The sequence below is a fragment of the Polistes canadensis genome, unplaced genomic scaffold, assembly GCF_001313835.1.
Source record: "Polistes canadensis isolate GaletaPanama2010 unplaced genomic scaffold, ASM131383v1 scaffold_214, whole genome shotgun sequence".
Lineage (NCBI taxonomy): Eukaryota > Metazoa > Arthropoda > Insecta > Hymenoptera > Vespidae > Polistes > Polistes canadensis.
The window spans coordinates 152,115-177,254 of NW_014569761.1; the positions used below are offsets into that span (position 1 = coordinate 152,115).

Below are 25,140 nucleotides of genomic sequence, written 5' to 3' on the forward strand. Positions count from 1 at the left end.
AATACAAATTTACAAATTAATGCGATATAATGATAAGAAAATAAATCGCCGTTTTATTTTCGACAAATCAATGAGCAATTTTTTATATTCTTAATTAAAGTCCCGATACGATACTTTTAATAAAGATTAAAAGTTAGACAAATTAGAATAAATTTGATCACTGAAAATAGATCTGTTAAACGTGTTTACGTATATATGCGTGAGTATACGCACATATATATAGACACATATACGTTAGGTCTGTTGTTGTGTTGGTTTCATTGGGTGGCTTAGGAAAGGCGGAAGGCCGATTTAGAGTACAATGCAGCTCAATGCCGGGGAAATTAGCCGCGGCGCTGTCGGTGACGCCCGTCAGCCCCACGCTAGGAGCGAAAAGCATGATAGGAGCGAAAAGAGGGACCCACCACACACCATACAACACCATACAACACCATACCATACCATACCGTATCGTATCCATCCCCGAACCCGTCAAACCAAAAAGGAAGAGAGCATAGGCTGCCGCCTGCACGAGTAGTATTATCGATATCATCGATACACGACTTTCGATCCTATCTAAATTCGAATCTCAATCTCGATTTATGATCTTTCCTTCTTTCCCTCTCTTTCTCTCTCTCGACACCTTGACACTTCGACACTCTTCACGAGTAATATACCTTTTTTTTTTTCTTTTCTGAAAATTGTCAACACGAGTAATCGAAACTACTATCAAAACAACTTCTTATTCATATCTAATCGATTAAAATAAAAAATGTTTTATAAGAATATAATGTGTTATTCTTGATTCATCTTTATCAAGATAAAATCACGGATAAATCTTTCTATATACCTTTAATAGGTATCCCATATAAAATAGCTACGCGCAGGTAGACCTCTTCTACTCGAGTAATATGAATAGGCTAAAGATGAATGGACGTTTAGAGAGAAAGAGAAAGAGAAAGAGAAAAAGAGAAAGAAGATGCTGCGGGCATCTAACGTCTCTTTTATCTTCTCTCTTTCTTCCTGTCACTCGTACTATCTCTTCGATGTAGTCTTCTTCTCTTACGATTTGCTTTCTTCCTCTTATTCTTTTTCTTTCGTCTTCCTTTACAAAGAGAGAAAAAGAATAAAAAAAAGAGAAAGAGAGAGAAGCAAATATAAAGGAGTTTCTCGTTCGTATCGCAGGGCCCTTCTTCTACTTCTACTTCTTCTTCTTCTTCTTCTTCTTCTTCTTCTTCTTCTTCTTCTTCTTCTTCTTCTCTGGATTCGACCAACGTTTAATTCACCGTCGAAGCACTAATGGATGGATAATGGCGTGTAATGGACGACGCGTACATTACGGGTAATACCTCGCGTAGGCGTTTTTGTATGTTCTCAAGAGACACGGAAAGAGAAAGACAGAAAAAGAGAAAAAGAAAGAAAGAGAGAGAGAGAGGGAAACATGGTAAACGGACTTACTCGCTGAACGCCCGCCCCATGGTTAAAGAAATAATCGATGAGGTGGTAATTTTTGTTCACGAAACGTAGGTATATAATCATCGTAAATATGGATACTATTTATAAGTGTCTTTCAAATGGCAACCTTAAACGTCATTTTCATATTTAACTATATCGAAAATTTCGATTTAAAATCGTTTCGATTTAGTAATTTATCGAGATAAATGAAAACACGTTAGAACACGACTGAGGTATTTCAAAGTGACGCGAGTACTTTATAAATGAAGTTTATGATTGAGAATGTGTGATTTATAAATCGGTCGACATTTTAATATCCGACGGGAGAAAATATTGAATAATGATGATGAGTTAGTAATCTGTTAATAATAGTAATCATTTTTTTTCTCGTAATAAAGAAAACAACATATGTAAAAAAATGATACCCGCTAATTTTTGAATAAGTACAATAAATAGTGATTAATTTCTATAACGATACAAAATTTGATATTTTAAAAGATAATTTACAATCGATTAAACGTATTAAACGTTAACGTATCGTGAAAATTTGTATTTTCCATAAACTCTATATTTGATATCGTAATATGATTAAAAATAAAATAATTGGGAAACAGGAAAATAAATCGATCGCGATAAAACCAACGATATAATACATATTCAACGGAAATATAATTTTTTTTCAAAATCTAAAAACTTCCTGCATTATATTATTTGATTAAATAACGCGTTATATTAGAATTCACGTTATGAGAGAAGTTCTAACGTAATTTATTCCTACGATCGAACAACTATTTCTATCCTCGAGATAAAACGAAGATAATATTTTTCATAAAACGAAACCAATGTAGAAAAAAAAGTAACGTTACTTGTTCCTAAAAAAAATAATTAGAGTTCCTACAGTCAAATAATTATTTCCCATTTCTGGTAAGAAGGTTAATGCGGAAGATTCGTTATGCTTCAAATTTTGCTGTTATACTGTTGGTGCTAGTGCTGGTGCTAGTGCTAGTGCTGGTCTGATGCTGGTGCATGGTGCTGCTGCTGCCGTCGTCACCACTACCACTACCATCACCACCACCACCGCTTCCTCTGCTACCGCTGCTGCACGAGTGTTTGCAGTCCACTCGAAACCAGTCCCGAACGAGCTCACGTGAGACAGAGAGAAGAGATAAAGAACGTATGAATAGAGACAGAGAAACGTTCTGCCACCAACGAGGCGAGAGCCCAGGAACGTAGCTTAATTTGTCTAACGAGGGGCCCGGCACCTGTCATCCCAACGATGAGAAGATGGACGGATGGACGAGACCCTTCTTCTTCTTTCTTTCTTTCATTCTTTCTTCTTCTTTCCACTTTTCTCTTTCTCTTTTCATCGCCTTTCAACCCCTCCCCCGCCCTCCCCCTTCACCCCATACTACTAAAAAGAAAGAGAGGGACCTATATACCTATACACACTTTTACTTGCTTACTTGCTTGCTTGCTTGCTTGCTTACACGAAGCTCGTTGTCTCTTGACGATTCGTACACAATTGATAAAAATACTTCGAAGAAAATTTATGACGTCCTATTTTCAAGGATATTCGTTCATATAAGATATATATATATGCATTGTAACATTTTTTTTTTTAAGTCAAATATTTTCTGAAGATATTTCATTGATAAGAAGAAATAATAAAACGTAAAGCTGAAACATTGATAGATAGGTTTATATTCAGTTTGATTTAATTTAAATTCAATTTGTTCGTACATATGTACATTGCGTAAAGATACTTTGGGAAAAAGTTTTCTAAAGATATTCACATAAAATATTTTTATACAGGGACCAACCCTATTTGGAAAGGTTTAATTTAATAATTACAATACGTGATGTGTGTTGTCAGAATGCTCTTTCTCTGACCACAATTTTTTACTTTAAGGGATTATAGTAAATGATTATTTTGTCGTTAACCACGTAGACCTTGATGTTTACCCAACCTATATCCTATATGGAATTTTTTTTTTCTTGCGGAGTCATCTAAAAAACCCTCATTTATGACACCACACTGATCGAATCAAAAGAGAACCTAATAGCAAAGATTATAATTTTTCCTATAACATTGTCAGACATGTCAGAAAATATTTGAACGAGTTTAACGTTATAATATTTCTATTGAGATTGATGAAAGATAGTTTGAATTACTATAAACCTCAGTATAACCCGGTTAATATGTTACGCTTTGTTTGAATTCATGTAATATGAAAACTTTTCTCGTATAACACGACGTTCGTTCGTTCGTTCCTTTTTTTTTATTTTCCTCAAGGTAATTTACAATTAAAAAAAAAAAAAAAAAATTCATGAATTAAATATAAGTATCGAAAAAAAAAATAAAGCAAAAACAATAATTACGAAACAGAAGGAAACATCGGTATCGGATGATATAGCAACAATGCAATAATAAATTAATAATAATTTATCACATTGAATGCCACTTCTTGGTCTAACGACGAACAAGTACCGACTTTTAAATACATTATTGCAAAATAACTGTTGATCTAAGTTTTTACCGATCATAATTTGTATTTTATTAAAAGTTAAACAAATATAGAAAGAAATAAACGGCGGACAAATACAAACAAAAACAAAAAATAAATCAATGCGCAAAACATGCTTATATAAAGTAGAAAAAAAAAAAAGAAAAAAATAAATAAATAAATCTTGCAATAAAGCGAGGTTGAGATTTTGAAATTCGAATAATTCTCCCATTTTATTATATAAAGCGTATCTACAAGAAAAATCGCGTTATATTGAAACAATATTCGCGAAATCCTTTAACGCGTTACAAGAACCCCCCCCCCCCTTCCCTCTCCCGCGTTATCTATTTCTATAACGAGAAATCGTACGATTAGTATGCACATATAATAATAATATTCCATAATTTTCGAACAACACAATTCCGGACAAAAATCATATTAAAATTCGTTTCATAATCGTCCCTTAAAAATATTTTTAAGATGATTCCTGAATGATCCTCCTGTTTTTTTTTTAAGTATCGGCCACAAATTTCGATGAAATTCGGACGAGAATAAAAAGAAGGAAGAAGATTAAGAAGATGAAGATTAAGAAAAAGATACAAAGCCGACAAATTTGTGGAAAGATGAATTACGAGAGAAGTTTGTTCTTGACACTGTGACATTTCGAAGAGGCGTGACCTGTAGGACACGCGCGCGCGTGCCTATATATACGTGTGTATATATATATATAAATGGTGACTCTCTAACGTAAAAACAAAACGTTAGGCCAGTTGCGGGCAAGCGTGCGTGATTGATTTACTAAGGGATGTAAATGCCAGATACAGTGCCGCGTGCCGGCCACCCTTCTTCAGGGGGAGGAAAAAGGTAGGAGGGTAGGAGGAAAGAAAGTGACCAAAGATATGACACCGTGATAATTATTATTTTCCTGCAAAAATAATGATTACTTTTGTATTATTTAAATCGTCCAACAAAATATAAAAAAATACTAAACCGATATCGTGAAAATAATTTAAATAATATATTTGACCTGTTGAAATATTTTTTTGTTAAAAACGTTTTCGCGTTTGAATTATTTACAATCGATCAATTTTTTTTTCTTCTTCTTCTTCTTCTTCTATAATAATTAGCCCAAAAAAGAAAAGTAAAAATTATTTTATTATTGAAAAATAATATAAATTTTGTATAAATTTTGTGTTAATTTATAGAATACGTTTTTAAAGCATGCCTAACCGTATGACAAAAATATAACGTTTATGCCGCAATTTTTTTTTCCTTTTTCTTTTTTCATAACATTTAATTGAGAAAAAAAAGAATTGTAATGCTAAACAAGTGAAAATTTCATCAAGATTGTCGACATTGCGTGTCTAAGTTGGGATAAAATCTGAAAAAAAAAAATTAAAAAAATAAAGCAAAGAATGAAATTTCAAATATACTAATATTTCTATAAATACCTTTTTCAAATCAATCATGCTGACTAATTGATATTATAGATCCTACTGTGTGTTAAAGAGACCAATAATTAATATATATATATATATATTAAAAATAAAAAGATTTCTAAGATAGAAAAGATATTAAATTACAAAGACAGATCTAATAAATATTTAAATACGTTAAGAGTATAGAGATAATATCGATGGTGTAAAAACAAAATGGAAAAAGGACTACTTCGAAAGGAAGAAAAAAAAAAAAAAAACAAAAAAAAAATAGAAGTCTCGAAAGAAGTGTAATACTATTTTCGATGGAATTTATAGAAGTATTTCGATAACGATAACAACGAGAAGAGAAAAGATGAGAGAGAGAAGAATGGTGAATGACGATGACGAGTTTGTTCGCATTTGTTTCCCTTTTGCCAATGGCGGATAGGACTTGTGCAGTTGAACGCAATCGTCGACAACAACAACGACAACGACGACGACGACAACGACAACGATCGTGACGCAGAAGGGTATTAGGGTGAAAGAGAGGTACATCCGCTAATTGGATAATTACAGAGTGCACCGCGTTTGTTTTATAATTGGGCGAAAGTCGGGAGGGGGGCAACCGTTGCTTGACTCGACGTGCCAAACAACGAAACGGCCGGAGTCACGCTCTACGTGACGAACTACCCTTTGAGCTAATCCGGAACGAGAACCCCTCGGCCTTGCAACATCCCTTTTTCCCTCCTCCCAGCCTGTTCTCCGGAACGGATGAGACGCGCGCGCGCTTTCCCCCGAAACTAAACTCAACTTTAAAGTATCTTCTTCTTCTTCTTCTTTTTCTTCTTCTTTTTCTTCTTCTTTCAATATCTTCATCATTCATCGACTCTTATTTCTTTTTAATATTCAACAAAAATTCTGAAAATGTGGATCATCGTTTAAACGATAAAGGTTTATTCGTCTCCCTAAAACTCCCACTCGCCCTTGTCAAACGTTAGAAAGAAAGGGGGGGAGGGGCCAAAATGTAAAACAATAAAAGAGGGCAGAGATGATCGTAGGTAGTACCGACGACAGCTACAAGAAGAGAAGGGAAAAAAACAATGAGGGTTCCTTCCTACTACCCAGCCAGCAGACAAACACACACGTGGCTCATATATAACGACTCAACGTTTATAAAGTACTATTTTCATTCTCTACTCCGATAATCTCGGCACATTGTTAAACCGAATAATACTCGACGCGACGAGTATCAACGCACTCTCGGACTTCCGTGACACACGCACACACCCATGCGTTAATGATTATCAAGCAATGAAATCAAACTTACCGTATTGCTGCTGTTGCTGTTGTTGCTGCTGCTGGTGATGCTGATGTTGGTGCTGATGCTGGTGCCGATGTTGTTGATACGCATTTACAGGTGGTGGTACGTGTCCATACATCGGAAGTGCTCTATTAAAACCTCCGTGATGACTGTAGAAAAAAGAAAAGAATAGAAAATAAACATATTTCATATAATCGAACGATAAATCGACGAAAGAATGAAATAATCAATATTTCCAATAGGAGGAACTTACTCAAGCATACGATGACCAGCGTCACTTAAGGATGCCACACGTGTCGAAGGAGTAAAACCAATTTGTGGTCTCCATTGATTACCGTTGTTACGATTCATTTGATCGAAGTCTTGAGGTTTCAAAACTTTCGGCGGCTCTACAACACCTTTCAATCTTTTTGTAGAGAAAATAAAACTACTTTTGTACTTTGGATCTCGGAAACGTACACTGCAGAAAAATAAATAACGTTATGAAACAAAGATTATAATTTTAATAGATAAATAGAATAATTATAGAGAAATAAAATATAATTATATAACAAAAAAAAAAAAAAACAAAAAAAAACTAAATTTTTTTGTTAAGGAAACTTACCAATATACTTTATTATTTCTCACTGGTAATCCATTGATCGGAGAAAGTAAGGTAGCTCCGTCTCCAATACAATCTTCTGCTAACAATACCCTACCTCTCATACTATCTATATATACTGGATGTTCAACGTCAAATCCTGCTTTATTCATATATAGATTTTTTACAAAATTATATCCACTGTTTCCCATACCAACATACAGTCGATCGTCTCCACGTATGTTCCGTTTCTCTGAGAAAAAAAAAGAAACAACAAATTTTTATCGTAAAAAGTAGATATATCTTTCATGTGGTATCCTATTTTTCTACAAATATGTAATTATTTACTTTCTGCTTCTGTTAAACTGTCATAATAAGGCTCTAAAGCCTTAAACAGTCTTTTTTCATCTACGAATGGAAGTAAAGCTACTCCTTGCCAAGCAAATTTTTTTCCATTGAGATCAATCTTGAAATCTTCTGGATAAAAATCTATGATCGGAGATCTCTGAAATTGATAAATTTTTATATATAAAAAAGTTTTGCAAATTTATCTATCATAGACTCATATACGTGTAACGCTTAATACTTACTGGATCGTTCATTAATCTTGCCCATGGTTGTGGTACGTGTTTACTACTAGCTGCTGGAAATACACCCATCAGCTGTTCTAAAGGACGACACTGTAAACGATACGACAATATATAAATTTCTATCTATATAGAAACATAACTTGAAAAAAGGAGTATACACTTACTGGCATAGTATCTTTTTCAAATTCTGTAGAAAGTCCACCAATGTTAATAAAATCACTAGCAAAAGGTGCATAATGATATGGAAAATACCATTTCCAAGAGGCGCAACCTTGATAATAATAACGTAAAACCCAACATAAACCGCGTACATACTGTAAGGCTACGTTGTTTCTGTAAAATAATACATATAATATTATATTACCGTTTGTCCATTTGTGATATTATAACCATTGAAATTATTTACTATCAATAAAATTATTTGATTACCTAAATGCAAGATTGTCGGAACATACATCAAACTTTGACTCGTAATAACGATCCTTAAAACCATCTTCCCAAAGTCTAACTTCATCGTGTACTACTTCTTCTTCGTCCGTATCATCTGCTAATCCTTCATCGCTTTTACGTTTATTTGACTCGGTCTTACCCTATTAAAAATACATTTAAAAAATATGATAAATATAAGCAATATGAGCTGTTTTAACAGACTAAAGCAATTAACTCCATTTTTTTAAATTTTTTTAAATTTTACTATCAAAGCATTTGATCAATATTTAACTTTTCATATTTAAAATAATTTCCTTTTATAAAGAGCTTAAAAACATTAAATAACAAAATTTTATATGACTGTTTAACAATAAATAATATAACAATGTATTTAACTTCATTAATTTTTTTCTCCGTTTTTGTTTTATGGAGTTAATCGATTTGACAAATAAATGATTCATATAAATTTATCAAAAGCGAGTAAAAATAAATATATACCTCAGGACGAAGCATCATCTCAAGTACTGATTGTGTAACTGGATTTAACGATACATGTTCCATTGGACTGGTACTATAATTCTGATTTTGCATACGCATTTGATAAGCTTCATGACGTGCATTTTCAACTGGTTTCACGGTTTGACCCAGCGGCTAGAATAATCATAATACAAAATATTTATAATTTTATGTTAAAAAAAAAGAGAAAAAGATAAACATATGACTCACCATAGGTGCGAATTGTCCTGTAGGAATCCATTTTGGTTTATAATTGCTAATTGCTTTTAATCTCTTTTTCTTATCTTTTTCACGTTGCCTAAAAGCCAATTCATTTTGTTGTCTTTTCTTAAAAATTTCATCCTCTGCTTCACCAAGCTCAGACATAATCATCTGCACTCTATCCAAATTAACGTCACCACTATCCGTTATGAATCCCTGTAATTTTTAATAATTACTCTCAAATACTGCTTTTTAAATATATTAGAATTAAGTATGCAAATTACACATATTTTTATATTTATGTAAACAAATCATTACCACAATTGTTTTCTCAAAGTTATTTAGAGATTTTTTAAATTAATAACAACATAAAACATTTATATATAACACAAATTTAATAGATAGTTATAAACTAATACTACGTACCTTCTCTATTAACTTAATTTTTAATATATATATATATTAAGAATGATAAAAAAATATATATATATTATACTTACTCCTGTTTTATACACAGCTTTTTTGTACAAATTTACAAGTCTATCAATGGCTCCTTCTCTAATTTCTAATGACGGAAGATGAGGTAAAAAATCATTTCCTACAAAAAAACACATAAAAACCCAATCGTCTATAGCACGTTCAAAATCATATTTAAACGGTAAATTGGGCATCTGCAATTCTCTCTCTAAATATTCTCTTAAAACATTTAATCGCACAAATATATATTGGCATTCAGCAGAAAATGCATTCTCTTCTTCTTTTTGATTAGGTTCTGAACCAGTACATTCTTGCATTTCGTGTCCCAATTGACCACATATATCACATGGTTTTGGTTTATTTGGCTTAAATTCTTCACGAATAATAGTAAAATTAGGTTCATGTGTGGCAAGACCCAACATAATTAAGTCAGCGTCAGCACCGCATAAAACATGCTGCGTATTAGGATCATGGTTGGGTTGAGCTGTTGAAAAAAGAAATAATTATGAAATAAATCTATCATTTGATTTTTAATATTTATATGCGATCTTCTACTAATAGTATGATTTTACCTCTTTGTTTTCTAATAAAATCCATTATTTTGTGTTCTCCTTCTCCTGGAACATTAGCATCACTCAATATGACTGTTATATTTCTCCAACCAGGATCATTATTCAAACGATCGTGTATGTAATAATGCAAGCATTTTGATAACCTTGCCATAAATGGGGTACCCTATAATAAAAAATTACTTTGTGTCATTACGTTGTATATTAATCAAGTATAATAATTTAGATAATTCTTTTACAAACCGGCGTAATGCAATTACTATCGAAATGCTCTTCCTTTGGTTTTTCTGGTGGTAATATGGCTCCTTTTGAGGCTAATTCAGAACGCACTCTTTCAATTTCATTAAGTTTTTCACTTGTTTCTTTAGATGCACGAAAACGACGTGATCTTTGCTGATTCATTTTAGCCCTCGGTGCCTGCACAATGATAATGCATTAAACATGCTGCACATTAAATTGGTTACAACAAATATTTATGTACAAACTTTTTTCACATGTTAATATTTATAATTGATAATTTAAAATATATATGTTAATACTTACAACCCCATCTATAGCCATATAGAGTAATTTTCTGGGTCTTACAATGCGAAATAAGCGATCGATGCATTCAAAAATAGCCTCCATCATTTCTTCCTCATTCTTTGGAGCAGGTCTATTATAAAAAATACCAAATATTATTTAGATAAAATAAAAAGAATATTAATCCTTTACGGTCTGAGTAATTCTCTCTATTTTGTTCCAGCAAGTCTCCGTTAAATTAATCGCTTTTAATCATTATCAAAAATTGTTAACTATTATTTTAATATTTTAATTCCTAAATAATATAACATATTTATATTTAGATATGCTTATATTAAATATTCATAATTCAAATAAGTAATTAAACGTAAGACTCATTAGAACAAAATGTAAAGTCAAACTATACCTAAAATTACAAAGGGTTATAATAATATATTATTATTATTATTATTATTATTATTATTATTATTATTATAATTATTATATTATATACTAAATAATATACTAACTGATCTACTGGATGTGTACATGGATGAATGATTCCATTCATATCCAAATATAGATTATCAAATTCCACTCCATTTGGATTAGGATCCGCAGAATTGACAGGAACATGTACTCCATTAGCGTTTATTGACTGTTAATAAAAACATAATATTAATAATTATAACTCTTTAAATAATATTTGATAAGGAAGAAATACACATACACATAATAATGAACAACATCTCAATAAATGAATATTATAACCTACAAAATTTGTCAAAAAACTTCTCACCATTATATTTTTTTTTTAACAGATATAACAAATTTCAAACAACAGATAAATAATAATTATTTAATAAATTATGTTAATATATATTGAAATTGTTGTTACAATGAGTTAAATATGAAAAACAATAATATTGTTTAACCTACTTTTTGTTCTATACACTCCACTATTACAGAAGGATATTTTCGGCTTAGCCATCGAAAAAATGCTGGGACACCCATATCGTCATTAATATAGTTTTATAACTGAATATAACTGTCGAATTTTTATTTCCTATTGCGAATTAGTCTCTACAGAAAAACAATATTAAAACTTGCAATACGCACAACACACAAACATACACTAGTTTACTTGGAGGGATATAACTCTCCAATATAAACGCCACATGAAATTAAACATATACGTTATATATGTTTGTGTTGAGAAACTCCAAAAACACACAATAATCCCTAGATGCGTTGTGTATGCCGTCTCCTAGAGACTTAAGAAAAGTTTCTGGAAACTCCCTATGGTGTCGCCAGAAATTTGTCTCTAGTCGATTTTTGTACGTGAAAACGTGACATTGTATATAAGAAGAAGAAATAAATATTGTTACTGTTATATTAAGAGTGGAGTTATCTCAAAAGACGTCATCTAACCTTCACCTAGACATAAATAAATTCCGCTTTATGTAGTGAGTAGAACTGCCATCTACTGGCTCATTACTCAAGTATTGTAAAGTAGTTGCTTAATAATTTTGATTTGATATAAAAAATTGGCAATACTGATCGTTACGCAGTAATCTTATTTAGCGCCATTTAATGAACGGTTTGTAATAAATAAAATAGAATAGAAATATATACAATTGAGATTTGTATAGAAAAAAATTGGTACAAATTATTGTTTTTACAAACATTTGCAAAAATGCAAATGTATTATATTTCATCTTTCTATTAATAAAAAAATATTGAAAGATAATTTCATTATTATTCAATTTGCTATGAAAAGAAGGAATTTATTGATTCATTTTTCTTCAACAAATATATGAGAATTAAACAATCACGCAACTATCCAATTTTTTAATAATTGTTGTTTACTCTTACTTTTAAGTTTAACACACTTATTTGAATATCCGATTAGTATCAACTCATGAGTTGCAACTATTCTATATGCATAATTTTTTGTAATTACATTAGATAAGAAAGTGTATAAATAAGTTGATACGTAGTTATCGTGACATATGTACATAACGCTTATATCGTGACAAACAAAATACGTGCTTTATTTCTGATTTGAATTAAGTAATAACAACTACTTTTAATGTATAAATTGGTAAATATATATAGTTAACAACTTATTTAATATAAACTAATTCTTCTGTATTATTTATTTATTATTATAGTATTTATAATTATACAATTCAGCAAGTAGTAAGCTATAATAAATTGATAATAAACAATACATTATATAAAATGGAAGATAATAAGAATATATTACGTGGACCTCCATCTTTTATAAAAGATTCAATGCACGAAAGTATTGGAGAATTACTTTTAAATCAATTGCAAGTACACGGAACTAGCGTTGCTCAGGTATATAATTGTTCATTCATCATAAAATAAAGGATCCTTAAATTATTAAAATATATAGAGAGTTTAAATAAATAAAAAATATTCTTTTTTCTAGATCAATGCACATACAGAAGAGCAACAAACACATTTACAAATTTTAAATGCTAGTAAAAAATTAGCAGTATATTTTAGAAAAATAGGTTTAAAAGTAGAAGACCGTATAGCTATATGTAGTGAAAATAATACACAGTTCTGCATTCCTGTTTGTGCTGCATTATTTACAGGAATCACAGTTTGTCCCTTAAACCCAATGTATGTTGAAAAAGAGTTCTCTCATGCATTGACGATATTGAAGCCCAAATATATTTTTACATCTTCAATAGCATTAAATACTTTGGAAAAAGTTACTAAACAATTACCTTTGCCACCAAAATTAATTGTCTTAACTAGCTCTAAGTGTAATAATTTACCTAATATGAAAGATTTAATAGCAGATATAGATGTCAGTGAAGTCAACAATTTTCAAGCCTGCAAAGTTGATATAAATAACAATGTAGCAGCAATATTGTGCTCTAGTGGAACTACAGGATTTCCAAAAGGAGTTATGTTGACCAACAAAAATCTGTTAATAGCAATGAAACATTTCTATGATCTTCAAATGAACTCAATGCATAAAAATGCTATAGTATTACATCTATTACCATATTTTCATGCATATTCATTTTCTGTGCTACTTGTTGGATTAATCATGGGTTCCAAATCCATAATACTTTCACGTTTTGATGAAAAATTATTTTTACACACAATAGAAAAATACAAAATTGAAACCTTAACTTTGGTTCCACCGCTTATGGTTTTTTTGGCAAAACATCCTATCGTTAGTCGATATGACCTCTCCAGTATAAAAACAATATGGTAAATATAAAAGATACAAATGTAAATCTTGCATAGTTACAGAACACCCTATATATATATTTAACATTAAATCTACCACAACAATTCATATGAACCCTTTTAAACTTTCTGGTAGAATTTTTTACAAGTTATAGTGCTATTTTATGAATCAAGAATTCTTATATAATATTATTTATAGGTGCGGAGCAGCCCCTTTATCAGAAGAAATTCAGAAAGCTGTAGCAAAAAGATTAAATGTTCCTGACATAAAACAAGGTTATGGATTAACAGAAACAACTTTGGCAGTATTACGATCATCGCCTAATTGCAAGTTCGGTAGTGTAGGAGTGCTGACTGCTGATACTTTAGGTAAACATTTACTGAAATTTAGTTTCTTATTTAATAAGACCTAATCAATAATTATTTTTAGCAAAGGTAATATCTATCGATGAGCCTAATTCAGATAAACCATTGGGAGCTAATTGCAAAGGAGAATTGTGTTTCAAAGGAGATCTAATAATGAAAGGCTATTACAATGACAGTAATTCAACAGACACGATTATCGATAAAGATGGTTGGTTACATACAGGAGATGTAGGATATTACGACGAAAATGGATGTTTTTATATAGTCGATCGATTAAAAGAACTTATCAAATACAAAGGATTCCAAGTACCTCCAGCAGAATTAGAGGCAATTTTATTAAATTGTGATGGAATCAAAGATGCTGCGGTTATTGGATTACCAAATGAAGAAGCTGGAGAATTGCCATTTGCTTTTGTCGTTAAGCAAGAACAAAGTAGAATAACAGAAGATGAAATAATTCAATATGTTAATGGTAATATTAATAATATGACTTAATTGTTTGAGTGTCAAGCGGCGCGATTGCACTTTTTCTGTTCAGAATCTAACAGTACTAACGTATAAGGCTGTGAAGTCAAAAGTAATTGCATGTTCGGTGAATTTTCTTCTAATATAACAGAGCACTATGAGGCTGCTCTGCATTTTTCGATGAAATTTTCGTATACACCCATAACACTCAAACGGTTAACCACATAAAGAATAACTGTTCTATTTAAATAACTATTATATCATTATCTGTTTTAGAAAGAGTATCAAATCAAAAAAAACTTAGAGGAGGTGTTAAATTTGTTAAAGATATTCCAAAAACTGCATCTGGAAAAATATTACGCCGAGAATTACGTGATATGATAAAGTCTAAATTATAAAAGACCAAAATTTTTCGACAAAGGGAATATTCTGTCAATAATACTTGTCAAAATTTACAATTTTTATTAAATATGGTAATAGTACTACCATACATTTTTATATCAAATTGTGTAATATTGACATTATTGTAAGACAATTATTCTAGTCGCATAAATAAGAATTGTATAAGTATAGATTCAATCTTTTTTTTTACCCAATATTAATCATATTATTACCTATTCCAATTAATCATTATTCCCTACATTTTATATAATTTTAATCAATTTTTCAACTAATTACCATAGAGTAATAAACACTGCTAATATAAAAACAAATGAATTACTTCTCACAAATTTTTAACCGCTAAAATTTGATATAACAGTTATAAGCATGATTCATTCATAGATTTAATGTTTTGCAATTATGATATACCTAAATCATAAATAACTTTTCTAATATAGAAAAGAAATATTACAAATTATTAATTAATATATAATAAATAAATCACTAATTCACATTGAGGAATGTTATAAAAAGTATAACCATAAAAAAAACTACTTGCGTTTTTCTAAATATTCTTTGACTTCTTCTGGTATTTGATTTAAATACCACTGATGTTTCTCGGCAGGAGCAGTAGCTAAAACACCTCTTAAATTTGGACGTATTGTTTCAGGATGATACGCATATTTTTCTCCATAAAAGTCAGTTAAAGTTCCACCGCATGCATGCAACACTGCTTCAGGTGCGCATGTATCCCATTTCTTACAACCTTGACTAGCAAATACATAGGCATGTGCTTTCCCCTCCAAAAGAAGGATTACCTATTAATATGGCAAAAGTTAAAAATCGATTCAAAAAATGATTAGTATATTTATAATTAAAAAGAAAATTCATTTACAATACTTTACATTATAGAATAAAGATAACTTACTTTATAACCTGCACCACCCACATGAATAACTTCATCTGGTTTTAAAGCATTTATAGCAGCTTGAACATTTGTATTCGAGTGTGAACTAAAATATCAATCGTAAATATTGTTTCTTTTTATAATTTCTGTTTTCCCATGTAATTAATTTTTTTCAAAATAATTTTACCGTGTGGTTGTAATGAATCTTTTTCCACAGGGAGGTGCACTTTGTTCAAATCCACCATATCCTACTCCATCGATTCCCCATAATGTACGACCTAATTCACCCTTTATTTTATCCTTATAATATGGTTGATGAATCACACCTCCGACTGCTTTCTCTTTAATTGCTACTCCTACCAATACAGTGACATGTTCTACAAGTCCTTGTGTATATTCAGATGTTCCTAAAAGAATTATTTAAAATATAAACAATGACTTTTAATTTAATATTTATTAATTTTAAATGATTAATAAAAAGATTAATTATTGATACCATCTAAAGGATCTACCCAAACACATATATCTTTTGGATCTACGTTCTCAAGATGTGATGGTAATTTCAATTTCAACATATCTTCATCCACATCGGTAACAATCCAATCGGATGGTATTTCACAATTATTTGGTTCTTCTTCTCCGATAATAGTAATGTTTGGAAATAGTCGACTTAAAGAAGTTATAATACACTTCTGTGCGCATCGATCAGCTTCAGTTTGTAAATCATTTTTACCCTTGTCTACAATTTTTAATTTTCCTTGATCCATAACTTCACGAATTATTTTTCCTGCCCGTGCTGCAGCCAATGTAGAAGTAGCCATTATACGTGTTAAAAGAGAAGCACTTTGAGCCATTTTTGAGCAATTATTTAACCTCTATGAATGTCTTTTTATAAAAATATATTCAATAAGTATTACTTGGAGATGTTAGAGAAATAAAATTCCTTATAATACTGCTTGCTTTCTATTAGAAAAAAAATTAGAGATCATTAGTCTAGGTTATATTAGCCAACATATAAGATAAGTAATAAATTTCAGGAGAAGGGATATTCTAATTCTAACTGATATTAATTTTTATAAATCTTAAAAAATATTTATATACATATATAAATGTCAATTATTTAAATGTCTCATGTGATATTAAAGTTACATACCAGTATTGGAATTGTATTTGTTTAAATAAATTTGTATCCCCAATATGACGTACACATTTTTTCCTATAATCTTTTTTCGATAATCGATAAGATATTAGTTTTAATGATTACCAACTCTTGCTTGGAATATCGAAATAAATAGAACATCTTAGAAAATCCTTGACTTATTGTTCATTTTTATTTTGAGGTTAATATTTATTGATTTCAAGTTATATAAATCTTTGTATAATTTTGAACATAAATTCGGATTATAGACGATTAAAATGTTTATTATTAAACATGAAATTAATTAACTTTACAATGCAATAAAACAGTAGTCATAATAACAGAATAATTTTTACAAATAATAACACGATTGATTTTAGATCGTAATAAAGATTTTTAACATATTTATACAAAAGTTAATATTAAATTTCATAATGAAATAGAAAAAAACACAGTGAATAAGAAAACATTTAAATTAAAAAGTATAATAATTATGAATAAATTGATTAGATAATTATCGATATATTCCTGAAGATGGAGCGCGAAGCGGGATTTAAGATTGTATGGGGTGTTTCTAAAAAGACTGTATTCTTAGTTACAATATAAATTTTGTTATCCTTCTTTAGTAGTCATTTTCCTTCATGAATCGGAAAGATTGTACATTACGATGTTTATGTAACTTTAATGTAATATGTAAATGAAAAACTCTTAAATCTACGTGAATTAAATATATCAGGTAAGGGAAAAGTATAAAATAATTTTAAACAATTACGAAATGAGTTCAAATATCGTTAATTAATAATATAAAATTAATCATATATGTTTATTAAATTTAAGGTAATATATTTAAAATCTTGAAGGAATTATTAAAAATGGGATCCAAGCAAAGCACTCGTAGTCTTACTATATCCAATGAAGAAGAGGTAGGAGTGATTAAAGTATCTAGTGCAGTTGCAGAACGTTTAGCCCAAGGAGTCAACAAAAGTTTCAATCAGACTGTTAAAGACGTAAACTCATTTACTCCGACACAACCAACTCCTTCCGCTGTTCCTCCATCATCGTCATTGCCACAGAAAAAAATTGGTGAAACACCTTCTGCATATCCAGCATATTATTATCCAGAGTTAACGTTATCCGCTCTTGAAATGCAACATCAGAAAGAACAAGAACTTCATGCTCAAAATGATTATTGGCAAAAACGCTTAAAAAATATGGAAAATAAGCACTCGATGATAGATATCCTTTTAGAAGAAGAATTTAAAAGAACTGTCAATGAATTTTATCCAGAAGAAAAAGGTAAAGTAATAAATGAAATAAATATTTTGGTCTAGTTGAAGCTCTTTTTTTTTTAAGTATTTTACATTTAACCTAAATAGGATAATATTCCATATTATTAATATATTATTTGTATATCTTTACACATTTCCCTTTTTATACTTATAATTATACCACTCGTTATTATTTTCAAAATTTGATGTTAAAATGTCATTGTACTATTTCTTAAAATATTAACAAATGTCTTGGGATTTATTTAAAATTAAAATCTTTTATATACTAAATTAATTTATGAAAACAAATTTTATTCCATAAATATTAATGTTTATATATTTATGTTTGTTAACAGGACAAAAAGCGACAAATAATTTTAACAATGAACAGCTGTGTGCTGCAGGTAAAGAAAAAGTATTAAAATGTTATCAAGACCATCCTAAGGAAACATTGAAATGTTCTAATTTAGTAGAAGAATTTTCTAACTGCGTGGATCAACGTCGAATGAATTTAATTACAACCCGCTAACACATTAAATTCTGTTATTAGTTGTTTAATAAATTATTGTGCTTTAGTAGGATTTCCTATTTTATGAACAATAAATTGTGCTATTCATAAACATTTTATAATTTCAAATCTTATATTTAATATAATATAAAAGAAAATATGTTAAAAATGTTTAAAGGTCTAATGAAATATAAGTTTGAATCTTATATTAATGAAGCGAATTCTGTGCCACTTATTATATATGTTGCATAAACCAGTTCGACTATAATTAGAAAATGATGAATATAAAGTATATTTAATATTTCTTATGAATTATGCATTGCTTCTTTATTTGTTAGAATATACTTAATTAAAATAGAATATACCATAATATGTGTTTATAGGAAAGAGTTTGTTGTTTTAAGACTCTATGCATAAAATTCTACTCTCAAACACATATTTGTATAATTACTATCAACAAATTTGTGATAACTGCCTATAACAGAAAGAAAAATTAGATAAAATAATACACAAAAAATGTTGATCACTTCCTAAAGCAAACAACCAAATTTAATATAACAATGTATTTGCGATACATATTACATTTGCAATAATACGTATATACAGGATTTTTGTAAACAATATAAATAAATTATAATAATTGTTTTAGTATTATTAAAAATAATGTAACGTGAAATTGGATAGAATATTAAAAATATTTAAGTAAAAAATAATGAATTATATGCCTTTGGCGTTGGAGGTAACGAGAAAAAAGGAAGGCAACAACTTAATCACTTTTTTTATCTCCACTCGATTGTAAACTTTTAGCATGTTCTTCACTCAAACGATCATATTCTTTTGCTAAAGAATCAGCTTGCGATTTGATAGCTTCTTTATCTTTTTTCTCTCTTGTTAGGTCAGTTTCAAGTTCAAGTTTCTTAGCTTGTAATTCTTTGATTTGATTTTTCAATTCTGAAACAGCTTTATCGTGTGCTTCATTAGAATCATTTTGAGCACTTTCGCCACTTGGTTTCTGAGAAAGTAAACTTCTAGCTGTAGTTGTAGCAGATTGCGCTTGTCTCATAGCAGCTTCGCTTTGAGCTAACAGTGTAGCTTGCGCAGAGATTAATTTTACAAGACGGTATATAACTATACCCAAAAATAATGAAAACCCTGATATGTAACAGTTTCTTTGCGCTCTGAAAAGTTTCATGTTTCCTGTTGAAGAAAAATAAAAAATATAAAAAATACAATATATACAATATTTTGCTATATTATAAGCCATTTATTTGCCAAATCAATTAAATCCACAAAACAGAAAGTATAGAAGATTGTTAAAGCAATATACATTGATGTAATATTGATGATGAAGTGCCTTGATAGTAAAATTTTAAAATATTCTAAAAGTGGATTTAATCGCTTTGATTTGTGAACTGCTTATTGTATGTGCATGATTAATATAATTAAATTAATTTTTGAAATTAATTATAATTTACCTTGCATTTCTGCGTCTAAATGAGAATGTTCTCCAGCACGGTTTCCAACACTAGAGTATTTGTACATATCTTTAAGAGAATCCACCCAAAATAGAATTAATATTGCAATTAAGATATAGAAAATAGTTGACGACTGATAATTTAAACTTTGTGCAAAGCGTGATTTGAAAAATTTCTGCCATCTTGTTGGTGATAGTATAGGTAATACTAGCAATAATACAATTATCATTTCTAAATATAAGAAAGCGGCAACCAGTGTCCACTGCAAACTCATATTTCTTCTTGGTATATATTTATATATATATAAGTGAATATATCTATAAGAAAACCAAAATAATTATTTGTTAATTACAACGATTAACAATATACAAGATACGTTAATTATAATTTAGTTTATTACAATATGCACTATAAAAATACGATTGTATCTTAATTTATTTTATTCTTTGAGCAAAAAAAAAACATTTCAGATATGTGTTCTTAATCAAACAAACTACGCAATAAATAAAAATATATTAACAATAATCAATAGCTGACGTAATTCGTGCATTTAACGGTGTACAATCGACTTTCTATAGATTGAAATATATAACCTTACAATATTTACAAGATAATTAATATTACAAAATAATAAGCTTGAAAAAATATAAAGATAGATTTAAATAGAATATAATGTATGTGTGTATATATATATATATATATATATATATATATAGAAATGAAGTTGCTTTTTCTTACGAATGAATAATACTGGATGGGTAACACGTAAAATTTCCGTATAATTAGATACACACGTAAGATTAATATACTAATTTTTTATTCACGGACAGGATCGTTACGTTCATGCAACAATATTACGAATCACTGGTAAAACAAAATGTTAAGAAAGAAATAAGAGAGAGAAAGAGAGAGAGAGAGAGAAAAAAAAAAGACAAACAGAACTTTGTTCGGTTGTAAGTACGTTGGAAAAAATAGAATTGACAAACTTGAAGATAAATAAATGTAGAATATATTATTAATTTTATAACGTGACTTTTTTTTATACACTTAAGACTTGTGCAAATCTTTCCTTTGATTTCACCAAAAGTACCGGTACTTTACAACTACGTAAAATTCAATTCGCCATCGTGCGTTCCGATTTTAATTTTTACGTATGGACGCTCAGCAAACGTGTCCCGAAACAAAATAACACAATTGTACGTGTGGTTAAATTATATATACGTGTATTTATATTTATATATATATATATATATATGTATTATAAATATAATATACATACACTAAAGTATCAAATGAGTTCAAAGTTCGAGAAATTATATAAATATACTTTGAAGTGACGTCAACGAATGACTGGGTTGCAAGTCTTACCACAGACTGCCAAAGCCTGGGAAGAAGAGAGTATGAGATGAGGAGATCTGATTGGCACACATACGTATCTACATATATATACTTTGTTTTTGATGCATATGTTATATATATGTGTTTATATATATATATATATATATGTGTGTGTGTGTATGCGTCTGTATTTATATGCCTATGTGCATTTCAGTAGCTTTACATTTGCTCGTTTTAAATTAATTTCAGAAGTATATTTATAAATCTATATCTACGTGTACCGAGAGAGAACAATTGAATTTATTTCAAAGTATTCTTTTTTTGTGTTTTTTTTTCTATTATTACACAGTATTAAAAAATATTTTTCTTACGATTAGTGTTATATTTTATCTTTTTTTTTCTTTTTTTCTTTTCAAACTATTCATTGTACATTTTATAATTTTACGTTATATAAAGGTATTTATTATAAATTATTTTTATCTACAGTTTGTCCTTTTTATTAAACAAAATACATATATCTAAATATGGCAAAAATAAATGTGAAATTAGTGAATTGATTTTATTTATAATCGGTATAGATAAGATTAATACAAACTTAGTTATTTCATTTGAAATAGCTGTGTATATATTTCTTTTTTAACTGAATTTTTTTTTTTATAAAAAGAATATGTATTTGCATTAATATGCACGGGAAGTAATAATTTAATATTTTATAGAACTTTTGTTTTGTTGACAATGGTTAAACAACATACATTGAATGATTAATTTGGACGTACTTTCTTTATTTTATATCTTAACTTTGAATATATTAATAAATAACAAAAAAAAGTAGAATATAAAATATGCGTATAATCTAGATGCGTAGATACAAATCATATATAATACAAAGATAAAATATCAATTTTTGATAAAGATACATCAATTTATTACTATTTAAGATGTTATTTGTTTCGTTGTATCGGATGTTGTTTGAATAGCACCTAATTCTAATAATATTTCTTTTTTTCCTTTGAAGTATTCTTTGTACCATTCAATATGATCAGTTTTTTCTTTTACAGTCATGTATGGATTTTTTGAAAGACCAACACATACAAGTTCCATAAAATGACGTATTGGGCCAGTCGTAGGACACCAATCTTTTAAATGACGTTCTAGAAATACATGTTCAGCGAAGTGCACGTTACTTTCTTTTTCCATTCCTGAAATATTCATTTTATTAGAACATAGAGAAAAGATTACTGCATTAAATCAAAATATGAGCCTATGCATTACCAATCTCATTGTCGATAGGAAATTTCCATAATTTTCCTGATTCAGTCCATTGTATCATTTCTTGAAATATATTTTGGGGAGGTTGATTGACAATTAAATCAAGTTCTCTTTTTTCTAAGAAAGCCCACGTAGATAATTCTGGTATAGTTGTCGTAGGTTCTTTTATTTCATTAAAAATTGTTCTCCTACTTTCATCAACTTCATATTTTGTTTCTTTCTGTTTCATTTTAGCCTTATATTGTTTGTTTCTTTCATTATTCATTAATTCCCAAATATGACTTGGCTCTTTCTTTGCTTCTTGTTGCTCGGGTTTATAATTAGAATTTAACTTACGTGCAATATCGGCTTTGTATTTCCATTCCTTATTATTACGAATATTTTCACTTTCTTGAGAAAATGAAGACTTACGATTTAATGTGATGTTTTCTATATCCGTACTAAAAATATAAAAACGAAGATTAAAATCAATTGATTTAATTTAAATCACACAAGTTAAATAATAAACATAGATAATATTATTTTGATTATTAAAATTATAAGCTGATAATAAAAGTAAAATTATACATTCCACAAACCTCAAATTTTCAGGAACTTTGGAATTGTCTTTATGTATAGTGGTTAACCTATCTAATAATTGTGTCTTTATTTCTTTTTTATTTTCGCTGAGATTATTAGTTATATTATGGACAGCTTGTGAAAGTTGTTTTTCTAAAATTTAAAATTAAGAAGCATATATAAACTAGAAGAAATAAATCTTATTACAGATACTATTCTACTAACCATATGATAAATTTTTATTTATAGGTGGCTTATTCTGTTTAATAATTTTTCTTGGAGGCATAGCAACATTTATCCTTTTTTTATCTTTCATCTAAATATAATACAAACTTGTTGTAAATATGATCGTTCAATTTGATTCAATAATTTTGAATTAATTTAGCTACTTTTTAATTTTTTTTTTACCAATATTAAGTTATCTACAAGATCATCCAATTCTGATGAAGAAGCACTTTTAACTGGTTCAATTTTCTTTGGATTTTCTGTATCAGAATCAGAGTCAGATGAATCAGATGATGAATCGGATGATGATCCGGATGATGATCCAGATGATGATCCAGATGATGATCCGGATGGTGATCCGGATGATGGTCCAGTTGAGGTAGAATACATTTTAACTAAAGTACATAACCTTGGAGTTAGTACTGCTGTTCGGAACTTAATCCCTCTATAAAAATATCATTACAAATTAATATAAATATATAGTAAAACATTAAAATGATTAAATTTATAAATGATTACTATATGCTGCAGTAATAGAAAAAATTTCAAAAAAATTCATTGAATTTGTTACATTGGTATATAATTACAGTTTCTAATTTTTTATTTTTACAATGAGTAAATAAAATATAAACATTTAATTCATTTATAGAATTATTATCTTACAATAAAAGAAATAATCGAAAGATACTAACATTGAGATTGCACTTGTAACCAACATGGTGCAATGGTTTTATTAAATATATAATATTAAACAAACACAAAGCAAAGTGACATTTCTTTCTAGATTTAATATAAATTTAAGTTAACAACTTTATGTTACAATTATTTAACAGACTTAATATCTAATACATAGGACAAATCGATGATATTGTTTCAACGCGTTTGCGTAGTTTAAAGTTAAATTCATTAAGGTTAATTCACAATGCATTACAGAACATTCTTATTTAGAATATGATTTTTAGGTTGGTAGACAGAAGATCAAATAGTAAAAATAATAAGAAAAAATAAAAAATGTTTAAATTGTGCTATATTTTTATTTTATCAATGTTTTTGTGATAAAAATATTTAAAAAATTTGTATGTGTAATTGACAAATTGAAATCTAGATCGATCGTAGTGCCATCTAGTAATAAAATTCTTTTTCATTGGTGGAAAATGATTCTTCTATTTTTGATTGGTGCAAAATCCAATTGGGGCAATCCAACTGCCACACATTTAAACGAACTAATAATTTTATCTTTAAAAATTTATCTCTCTAATTAGTAAGTTATATTTATCAGTAGTTAGTATACTCAATAAGTTTGATTATATATTATCGATCATATGTGACTTGTAATTGATCGTTATTTAATATCTACGATTATCTATAATATTTAGATTATGATTTTCAACAAATATAAGATGCTATACATTTATATATACACACATACACGTACACTTTCGATAATTGATTCTGAAAAATAAAA

General features: G+C 29.0%; 6 protein-coding genes across 7 annotated transcripts in view; 2 read left to right on the plus strand and 4 right to left on the minus strand.

Moving 5' to 3' along the window:
• Positions 1-11,710, minus strand: part of LOC106790099 (5'-3' exoribonuclease 2 homolog) — a 33,677-nt gene extending 21,967 nt beyond the window's left edge. The window contains exons 1-15 of the mRNA XM_014754793.1: positions 11,480-11,710; positions 11,071-11,198; positions 10,583-10,694; positions 10,283-10,456; positions 10,043-10,205; positions 9,494-9,954; positions 9,003-9,209; positions 8,775-8,927; positions 8,277-8,437; positions 8,012-8,180; positions 7,848-7,937; positions 7,606-7,762; positions 7,282-7,510; positions 6,931-7,137; positions 6,684-6,826 (exon numbers count right to left, since the gene is read on the minus strand). Of these exons, the coding sequence (XP_014610279.1) occupies positions 6,684-6,826; positions 6,931-7,137; positions 7,282-7,510; positions 7,606-7,762; positions 7,848-7,937; positions 8,012-8,180; positions 8,277-8,437; positions 8,775-8,927; positions 9,003-9,209; positions 9,494-9,954; positions 10,043-10,205; positions 10,283-10,456; positions 10,583-10,694; positions 11,071-11,198; positions 11,480-11,554 (2,629 nt within the window). The 5' untranslated portion in view covers positions 11,555-11,710. The remainder of the gene's footprint in view (positions 1-6,683; positions 6,827-6,930; positions 7,138-7,281; positions 7,511-7,605; positions 7,763-7,847; positions 7,938-8,011; positions 8,181-8,276; positions 8,438-8,774; positions 8,928-9,002; positions 9,210-9,493; positions 9,955-10,042; positions 10,206-10,282; positions 10,457-10,582; positions 10,695-11,070; positions 11,199-11,479) is intronic.
• A 1,025-nt stretch (positions 11,711-12,735) lies between these two features.
• Positions 12,736-15,178, plus strand: LOC106790097 (4-coumarate--CoA ligase 1-like). The gene is made up of 5 exons (XM_014754790.1): positions 12,736-12,904; positions 12,999-13,798; positions 13,977-14,146; positions 14,208-14,615; positions 14,885-15,178. The coding sequence occupies exons 1-5, from the start codon at positions 12,785-12,787 to the stop codon at positions 15,004-15,006; spliced, it is 1,620 nt and encodes a 539-aa protein (XP_014610276.1). The 5' UTR covers positions 12,736-12,784; the 3' UTR covers positions 15,007-15,178.
• On the minus strand, positions 15,056-17,305 carry LOC106790098 (3'(2'),5'-bisphosphate nucleotidase 1). The gene is made up of 5 exons (XM_014754792.1): positions 17,050-17,305; positions 16,393-16,859; positions 16,084-16,303; positions 15,918-16,002; positions 15,056-15,807 (listed from the first exon to the last, which is right to left on the minus strand). Exons 2-5 carry the CDS (start codon positions 16,748-16,750, stop codon positions 15,541-15,543), a joined length of 930 nt encoding a protein of 309 aa, XP_014610278.1. The 5' UTR covers positions 16,751-16,859; positions 17,050-17,305; the 3' UTR covers positions 15,056-15,540.
• Positions 17,306-17,552: 247 nt separating this feature from the next.
• LOC106790105 (MICOS complex subunit mic25-b) lies at positions 17,553-19,122 on the plus strand. Its single transcript, XM_014754805.1, has 3 exons — positions 17,553-17,770; positions 17,872-18,330; positions 18,659-19,122. Exons 2-3 carry the CDS (start codon positions 17,907-17,909, stop codon positions 18,829-18,831), a joined length of 597 nt encoding a protein of 198 aa, XP_014610291.1. The 5' UTR covers positions 17,553-17,770; positions 17,872-17,906; the 3' UTR covers positions 18,832-19,122.
• A 205-nt stretch (positions 19,123-19,327) lies between these two features.
• Positions 19,328-21,678, minus strand: LOC106790104 (B-cell receptor-associated protein 31). 2 transcript variants are annotated; one of them, XM_014754803.1, is made up of 3 exons: positions 21,565-21,678; positions 20,286-20,602; positions 19,328-20,007 (listed from the first exon to the last, which is right to left on the minus strand). In XM_014754803.1, the coding sequence occupies exons 2-3, from the start codon at positions 20,557-20,559 to the stop codon at positions 19,577-19,579; spliced, it is 705 nt and encodes a 234-aa protein (XP_014610289.1). In that variant the 5' UTR covers positions 20,560-20,602; positions 21,565-21,678; the 3' UTR covers positions 19,328-19,576. The 2 variants fall into 2 exon arrangements, with proteins under 2 accessions (XP_014610289.1, XP_014610290.1); XM_014754804.1 differs by lacking the exon at positions 21,565-21,678 and adding an exon at positions 21,024-21,182.
• Positions 21,679-22,388: 710 nt separating this feature from the next.
• LOC106790085 (28S ribosomal protein S31, mitochondrial) lies at positions 22,389-24,582 on the minus strand. The gene is made up of 6 exons (XM_014754760.1): positions 24,368-24,582; positions 23,859-24,120; positions 23,676-23,766; positions 23,471-23,603; positions 22,896-23,332; positions 22,389-22,822 (listed from the first exon to the last, which is right to left on the minus strand). Exons 1-6 carry the CDS (start codon positions 24,391-24,393, stop codon positions 22,557-22,559), a joined length of 1,215 nt encoding a protein of 404 aa, XP_014610246.1. The 5' UTR covers positions 24,394-24,582; the 3' UTR covers positions 22,389-22,556.
• Positions 24,583-25,140: the final 558 nt, after the last annotated feature.